Source organism: Chrysoperla carnea, chromosome 2, assembly GCF_905475395.1.
Source record: "Chrysoperla carnea chromosome 2, inChrCarn1.1, whole genome shotgun sequence".
Classification (NCBI taxonomy): domain Eukaryota; kingdom Metazoa; phylum Arthropoda; class Insecta; order Neuroptera; family Chrysopidae; genus Chrysoperla; species Chrysoperla carnea.
In genome coordinates, this window is record NC_058338.1 from 55,042,686 (window position 1) to 55,051,003 (window position 8,318).

Genomic DNA, 8,318 nt, shown 5'->3' on the forward strand with positions numbered 1-8,318 from the left:
ATTAACTATGATCTACGTGTAATGAGCCTTTGTCCTCAAAATTTTTTATTGCTTCAAAAGACGTTCATTATCGAGAGAAAATATCGCATGAAATCAATTTTTGCATAACATCAATAACTACGAAAATATGAAGGATTTAAATCGTACAAATACGAAGAAAGGAAAATAACACTGGGTGAAGTCCTAACCTGTAATTGGCATAGAGACTTTATATCAAAAGTTCTTTTGCATGAAAAAGATTGGAAAAATTATTTAATTGCTTATATCTTTTATGCTTATCAATCGATTTTAATTTTGATTTCAGATCATGATATCTATTATCGCACATGTACAAATTTTAACGAAAAATACATTAAAATCGACATCAGGACAAAGGCCTTAGCTTTTCTAAGTAATAAATACTGACCGTATTGCGCCATTTTAGTCCGGTCTACGGAGCTCATCGCTCTTTAATATAATAAAATAATAACAAAAACTTGTTTGCATCCATATTCAATTACAAATAAGTAATTTGAAATGCGTCAAGTGTATTTGAAAACAGCATGAAAAACATAGTAATAATGATTTTACCATTACTATCATCAAACACAAACATTATAAACGAATATATATCGTTTCTGTGAAGTAAGTAATGCGCATTTTTAGGTAAAATATTGCAATATGTAACCTCTATTGTCACCGGGAATGTTGTGTGTTATTTTATTATTATAGAAGAGACTATTTATTTTTTAATTTTTATTATAAAATAAATAATACATTAAATTATTACTATTATTGTTATTAATATTACCTATATCGTCAACACAGAGAGATGCCTCCGTATGAGATATTTTTTAAAGCATAATAAAGTTGCATTACATATATTTGCATATATTTTTTGCCAAAAGAGCTCATTTTATACTTCATGCTTATACATTTTAATATGTTTCTTTTCTCCATAAACTCGAATCCCCATCCAATCGTCAAATTGATACGGTTTTTGCATTTTTTCGGTCAAACGTAGGTAATATGGATGGAGAACTAATAGCACGCGACACAATATTTTGGGCACGCCACCGATCACAAAGTTCACTTTGAAGTATTATATTACGAACGAACGCAAATGATTCAATGAACGCGCAATCGTTTGTTATTGAAGTAACATAGTGGACTACAATTGCTAATGACGACACAATAACGAAATTTTGGAGGATTATGTTATCCGACACATTTAACTGTTTGAAGAAGGTGGTTCGTACTATTTTAACTATATATTTTAACATTAAGGACTTCCTTAGAAACCGTTTGACAGATCTCCAGCTCAGAGCATGCATTCTGCTAAAAGTAACATCTTACAATTCTAATATAAGTTATTTGACAACTAATCTGCAACAACAGAAGTCACACTAATGTTACTTTTATTTGAATTGCTCGTATAACTGAGACAATTACAAAAGTATTTATTTATTTATTTTTTTGTAGTAAATAAAAAGTTTGAGTTGATAGTATTTAGTATAATTATTATCCTAATCGGAGACTAACAAAATTTTTTCGATTTCTTGCAATTTTCTTAGGGGATACATATCTCGAAGAACACTCATTGTATCGTAAGTATTTTTTGAAGTATCAACAAAAATAATGCACCAAAAAAGTTAATCCTATCGTAAAATCAGCTGAATGATCGTCATTACTCTAAATAATTCAATTGAGGTCATTAAATTTAACTTTAAAATAAGATAAAAATAGTTTGTAAGTCTGTATTTTAAAAGCTTTTATTTAACTTCACTTATATATATATCTGCCCAGGAATTTTTGCAAGATAAAATCAAGTTAAATTTGACCCACTTTCCTGTTTCCGATTGATAACAATGACATTTTAAGACCCGATTTTAAAGTATGACCTGACTTTCCCATCGCTTCCACCACATTTGATATACATACGTTTTTTAGTTTTAAATTAAAAATTTAAATAAAAAATACTTTTTTACGGGCAAGCATTTATTGTATTAAAAAGTAAAAAATAATTGTTCTTATGAATCAATCATACATGAGTATTTGTAAAAGCTTAAGGCCCTCCGAATCATCTTTGATATTTTAAATTGAGTACATTTAGCTTTTATAAATAGTCATGTATAAGTGATTCATAAGAAAAATTATTTTTTACTTTTTAGTACAATAAAAGCTTGTTCCTAAAAAAGTATTTGTTATTTAAATTTCTTTTTATTCCTTTTATGCCTTTTTATGTAAAATCGTACATTTTAAGATCAACCTGTAGGCTATTAATGTTTGATATAAAATCCCTTAATAAATTGCACACTTTCAATGTTATTGTATTGTTCATTATTTCATTAGTGCCGATATTGAAAGTCAACTTTTATTGTTCAACCATAAAAGTTTTGATTATTATTCAAAAACCTTCACCTTATGGTACTGAACAGTATTTATAGTCTTCGGTCTTTCTCTTTGTTTTAGCATATTTAAAAAAATTATTTTAATGTGGTAACTATTTTGTTGAAAGTATCAGTAATAAATTTTTCGTAACATTACAAATAATAAATTGTAATATTAAATTGATAGTAAGAAAAAATGAATGAGCTAATCCACATACCTTTCACTAAGGATATTTTAGAATTTTCTACATTGTCCTTTAAAATAAAACCCCTCATATTATTATTTCCCCTAAAAATTTCTGAATGATAAGTATAATTAATTGATGTCGAAAAAATGTTCAACAAATGTTTCTTATAATCCGAAATAGAATTGGGTAAAATCTTTAAGGTTTCAGTAATTACATGGAGTGTTATATATTTAATAACTACATTTGTTTGTTACCGAATAATTTTTACTACATATTTGCACATAAAATTTACTTTAGTTAGGATTAGGATTACTGAGACTCTACTATAATATGACTCTTCACGAACAATTTTTAAGTTTTTTCTAAACAAAAATTTGAAAAGTCTATATTAAAGACACCTTAAATTTACTGGAATATGGACAAAAAAGTTCCTTTTTTAAACAAACACCGTTTATTAAATTAAAATTAATTGAGTTAGAAGCTTAGGAACTTACAGGATATTTAAACAATTAACTATATTTTTTGTTTTTATTTCGATTATGTACAAAAAAAATCATTTAAATATTATATTTCTATCGCCGAAGAACTTCAATAAATGTATCCCTGGGTAATGAAATATTTGCAATCGCTTTCATACGTTTCTTTCCTTCCGACTGTCGAGCTAATAATTTTTTTCTTCGTGTTACATCCCCGCCATACTAAAAACAAACAAATGCCCAAAAATAGTTTATGGTCTACAATAAAATTTCTATAAAGAATAATATAAATGTGCTTTTTCATTTACCAATTTAGCAGTGACATCTTTTCGATATGCTTTTAAGGTTTCTCTCGCAATTACGCGTCCACTAATTGCTGCTTGTATAGCAATTTGAATAAGTTGCCTTGGTATTGTTTCTTTCAATCGCAAACACATACGTTTGCCAATAATTTGTGCTCGACTTGTATGTACTATTGCACAAAGTTCATCGACTAAATTTCCATTTAATAATATATTAAGCTGAAAATTAAATTATAAAATTCATTCAGTTTAGAATCAAATACAAAGGTAATTTTTTTGAACCAGAGCTACCATGAGTTTAACAAAACTATGTATGCACATGAGTTAAAATGTCAATATCCAATGAATATTGGCCGTTATAGTCGATATATCGTTATAACCGATGTTGGTATAGGCGATACATACATATATGTGCATATATATTATGAGACTCGGGACCTTTCAATTTCGTCGTTATAACTGATGTCTCTTTAAGCGATTTTGACTGTATAGACTATTCATATCGCTCACACTGTTTATCATATATCAGATGTTTTGCTTTCCACTCGAGATTCAAATGGGGTTCTTTCACTTGAAATTTCGATGACATTAATTACCTTTACTAGACTACTAGATTGGTATCCAGCATCCTCATAGTCGAAACTTGCATATCCTGATGAAATAGTTTTTAGTTTGTCATGAAAATCCAAAACAATTTCACAAAGCGGTAAATTAAATTGTAGCAAAATTCGTTGATTATCAATATTCAAAGATTTCACTTGAACTCCACGACGCTCCATACATAATGACATAACCGGACCTAAATATTTATCGGGTGTAATAATTGTACCTAAAACCATTGGTTCAAATGTTTCTTCAATTTCATACGGCTCTGGAAACAATGCTGGATTTGTGATAAGAATTTCTTGTTTTCCAGATTTAATATTTTGTTTCGTTGGCCGTAATTTTACTTTGTATGTTACTGAAGGGGCAGTGATGATTGGTTCGGCATCATATTCTTGCTCTAATCGTTGACAGAATACTTCTAAATGTAACAATCCTAGAAAGCCTAGTCTCCATCCTTGACCAAGTGCAGGACTATAAACAAAAACGCAAATATTTAAGATTCTAAAACCATTTCAGACAGTAATTCAAAATATAACCAAATTTTCAATTACATTACCTATCTTTCTATCACAAAATGTGCTCTAAAGCCTAAGTGTGTCCTTCGTGGATAGCCAATATAACCTAGCCTAACCTAACATATCTTTCAAATTATAAATCAGAATCAAAACTTAATTAATAATTACTTTTCGATAATCCATTGCGACTCATTAAAAGAAATGTAAGTTTTAAAAATTTTATGAAGATATTCTATTGACTGCTTGTCAAATATCTATTTGTTTTGTATTGTCACTGCTAACTAGAGCTCTAACAAACCGTTTGTATTCTTGAACTTCAATTGACCACGTAAAATAAATTCACGGTTAGAAAAAGAGATACTTTTTTTTAACTACAGTCAATATTTTACAAATTAAAGAAATAATTACCTAGAATCTATAGCAATGGAGACAGCTGAATCATTTAATGCTAATTTTTCAATAGCACTGCGTAAACTAACATGCTGTGATTGATCAAATGGATAAATCCCTGCAAATACCATTGGCCGACTAGGTTTAAAACCTTCCAATGGTTCCACTGGATGTGATTTTTCATGTACTGTATCGCCAATAATAGCTTCTTGGCTTGATCGCATATTACATCCTATTAATCCAACTTGACCTGCAAGCCTTTGTTTAAAAAAACTTAATAAAAAAAACAGAAACACAAATCCGTTAGAACTTACAATTTTTGAACTGGTTTTTCCTCAGGTTGAAGAATTCCTAAACTTTTAATTTGGTACGTTTTCTGTGTATAGCACGATGTAATTTCTTGTTCAACATCAATTTCTCCATTATGAACGTAAACTAAACTTAAAGCACCTCGAAATCGATCATACCAACTATCAAATATTAATGCCTTGAATGGTGCGTTGCGATCAACTTTTGGTGGTGGAAGTCGTTCAACAATTGCTTCTAACACTGACGTTATGCCTGTACCAAGTTTAGCTGAAATCTTTTTAAAAAAATGTATAACACACCACAGTTAAGGTGGAGAAATAATATTTAGTTCTAAAAAAGGCTCTGTATTTTTTCATTTGTTCCTCCAGTATTTATTGAGCTTCTATAATGACCAACTGTATATCAACTACACATATCTACGCATGTGCGAGGGACATTTTCTGTTAATAAGTCCATGTTATGGAGTATAGAGGTAAAGGAGCATACTCTCTGTGTTAAAAAAGTAACCCAAAAATTGCATTAAATTAAGATGGCATTGGTGTTCCAGAAGAATACATACATATAAATACAGTTCAGTTCAAATCATATACTCCGCTACACGAGCACCATTCTAGACCTCTTATTTAATGCTATTTTGAGTCAAACAGCCATAAAAGATTGTGCTCCTTTACTTCTACAATCCATAGTCTATGTATAATGAAAGACCGTAATCTCAGTCATAATGAAGTGAAAATTCCATGATTCGTTTTATGTACATTTTATAGAATTGATAAAGGTAAGCTACTTTTATCCGCTCAAATGGCGAATTAATAGATATGGAGTTTTTCGATTGTCGTACTTCAACTTTTTTGTCTATCCTATATGTTCGAAGACAGTTATTGACAACAAAATACGTAATAAAAGATAAAAAGATTGTAACTCTTGAATAGGTTGACAAAATAAAATCCAATAGTAAAAATAACAAATTTCCCAAGAACTTTTAACTCACAGACATTTTTCTTAACTTATTAAATACAATATCATCGGGGAAATTATAAATTCGACATCCGAACCAAAACTAAAGCTTCAATTTTTTTTTTATCCCGTTTAACTTTATCAATTCTACAAAAATTATTAAACAGAAAGGAATAACCGCTTCAATACGGACTCCTGGTCTAATATAAGAGACTCATGGTCTAAAGTAGGTACCTAAAACGGATTAGGTCGGTTAGTTTAGCTGAGAAAGGTAGCGGCTATTCATATAGAGCCACTTTCTTGTATTCGTTTTTTATCTTAGTTGGCTATTATTAATAAGAACCTTACTTTTAATATTTCATCTTCTTCGATATCGAAAAGTGTTTTCAACTGTTCAGCTGTTCTTTTGGGATCAGCGTTTTTCAAGTCGATTTTGTTTAAAACTGGAATAATAACTAAATCTTTTCCAAACGCCAAGTAAAAGTTGGCAACAGTCTGCGCTTGAACTCCATCATTTGCATCAACTAACAAAATGACACCTTGGCATGCTGATAGGGATCTTGAAACCTAAACGTAATATCTTTATAATATACATCATTTACACATTGAGTGTATAACTTTAAATTACTTCATTTGAAAAATCAACATGCCCAGGAGTATCGATTAGATTTAATAAGTATTTTTGGTCTTTATATTCATAAAACAATGATGCTGATTGTGCTTTTACTGTAATGCCTCTTTCACGTTCAACTTGTAGCTTATCCAGTACTTGACTTTTACCAACATTTTCTTTAATTGCTCCAGTTTTTTCTAAAAGCCTATCAGCTAGAGTACTTTTACCATGATCAACGTGGGCAATTATACTAAAATTACGAATATTCTCAACGGGAATATTAATAAAATCTAATTTTTTGTCAGGTGCAGCAGTGCAAAAGTTAGCTCTCAAATATCTCTGCAATTTCGATCTAAAAAGATTTGAAATTAAATGACGAAAAATCAATTCATAAAATCCAAAGTTTACCGTGAATTCAAATATTTAACTTTTGAATATACTCTTTGACAAAATAACAGTTTAATATTTAAAGAGATCATTATGTAAATATAACCTATAACAACCACATGATTAGATTTGACATTTGACAGTTCTTTAATAATCAGCTGATGGGTGCGTTCGGCCACATGCTTAGGAGCATACATAAACAAAACCTGATGTCTGTGGCTCGCAAAGGGTTTTTTACTTATTTAAAAAATCGTTGGTGATTTGGGTTTAGTTTAATATTTTGAATATAAGTCCTGTATATCAATTAATTTTATAATTAAAAAATTAATATTTTAAATTTGAATATAAGTTGATTTTTAAACAATCCTCAGAATTGAATTTCCTTCAGAAGTCAGATCCTTCGTAAGATACTCACCCCTTTACAGAAGCGTAGCTTTTAGTTGGGTCAGGACAGTCGGATGACATTTTAAAAAAACACTTTGTTGAAAAATATTTGGCTGGGAAAATTAAAATGACACCCTGTATAAAGCAGCAAAATTTTGTATTTAGATTTTTCAAAAAATATCTTCAAACTTTAAGATAATAATGTATTTAGAAGATAATTATTATTAGGTAATAAATTTTTTATTTGAATTATTTTCTACAATTCAATTTATAAAAGATCATCATCTATTTACACTTTAATTTGTTTTTTATATGTTTCGGTTTATTTCTATTTTGTTCAAGTGGCCCATTAGCTCAGTTGGTTAGAGCGTCGTGCTAATAACGCGAAGGTCGTGAGTTCGATCCTCCCATGGGCCAATTACTTTTTTATTTTTCTTACATTCAATATTTTTTTTCAATTACCAATAGTATAATTTTGTAAAACTGATACAATTTGCAAATTTTCATCATAAATACCTTTTGCTATCTCTCTGTGTCTTAATTTGTCGAGAGTGTGCTTAGCTATGTTTCAAGAAGCTGGGCAACGGTTTGACGATCATTAGTTCTTTTCTCTGAAGAAGTTGTTTATTATTTTAAATAATATTATTATTATTTTAATTAATCTTAAATTACTATTAACCCTCACGCTTGTCGCTTACGAAAGCAATTACCCTGTCTTACGTGACGTTCAAAATTCGAATTTTTACCTCCAAAAGTCAGCCTGTGGATATGAAATCTGAAAGAATATTTTCCGTTTATTGTGATTTTAGGGTATCAAAGGTCTTG

General features: G+C 29.6%; 1 protein-coding gene and 1 non-coding gene across 2 annotated transcripts; one reads left to right on the forward strand and one right to left on the reverse strand.

Moving 5' to 3' along the window:
• Nucleotides 1–3,097: 3,097 nt before the first annotated feature.
• LOC123292040 (translation factor GUF1 homolog, mitochondrial) lies at nucleotides 3,098–7,237 on the reverse strand. The gene is made up of 8 exons (XM_044872543.1): nucleotides 7,131–7,237; nucleotides 6,738–7,074; nucleotides 6,458–6,676; nucleotides 5,161–5,429; nucleotides 4,865–5,104; nucleotides 3,932–4,412; nucleotides 3,342–3,554; nucleotides 3,098–3,255 (listed from the first exon to the last, which is right to left on the reverse strand). The coding sequence occupies exons 1-8, from the start codon at nucleotides 7,199–7,201 to the stop codon at nucleotides 3,130–3,132; spliced, it is 1,956 nt and encodes a 651-aa protein (XP_044728478.1). The 5' UTR covers nucleotides 7,202–7,237; the 3' UTR covers nucleotides 3,098–3,129.
• A 599-nt stretch (nucleotides 7,238–7,836) lies between these two features.
• Nucleotides 7,837–7,910, forward strand: Trnai-aau. Its single transcript has one exon. It is a non-coding gene; the product is annotated as a tRNA-Ile (tRNA).
• The last annotated feature ends 408 nt before the right edge of the window (nucleotides 7,911–8,318 follow it).

Coding starts and splice junctions, on each gene's coding strand:
- LOC123292040 (XM_044872543.1), bottom strand. CDS start 7,201: ATGATCTCTTTAAATATTAAACTGTTATTTTGTCAAAGAGTATATTCA. Junction 7,075..7,130: donor GTTAAATATTTGAATTCACG/GTAAACTTTGGA, acceptor AAATCTTTTTAG/ATCGAAATTGCAGAGATATT. Junction 3,555..3,931: donor AATCTAGTAGTCTAGTAAAG/GTAATTAATGTC, acceptor TTTAATTTTCAG/CTTAATATATTATTAAATGG.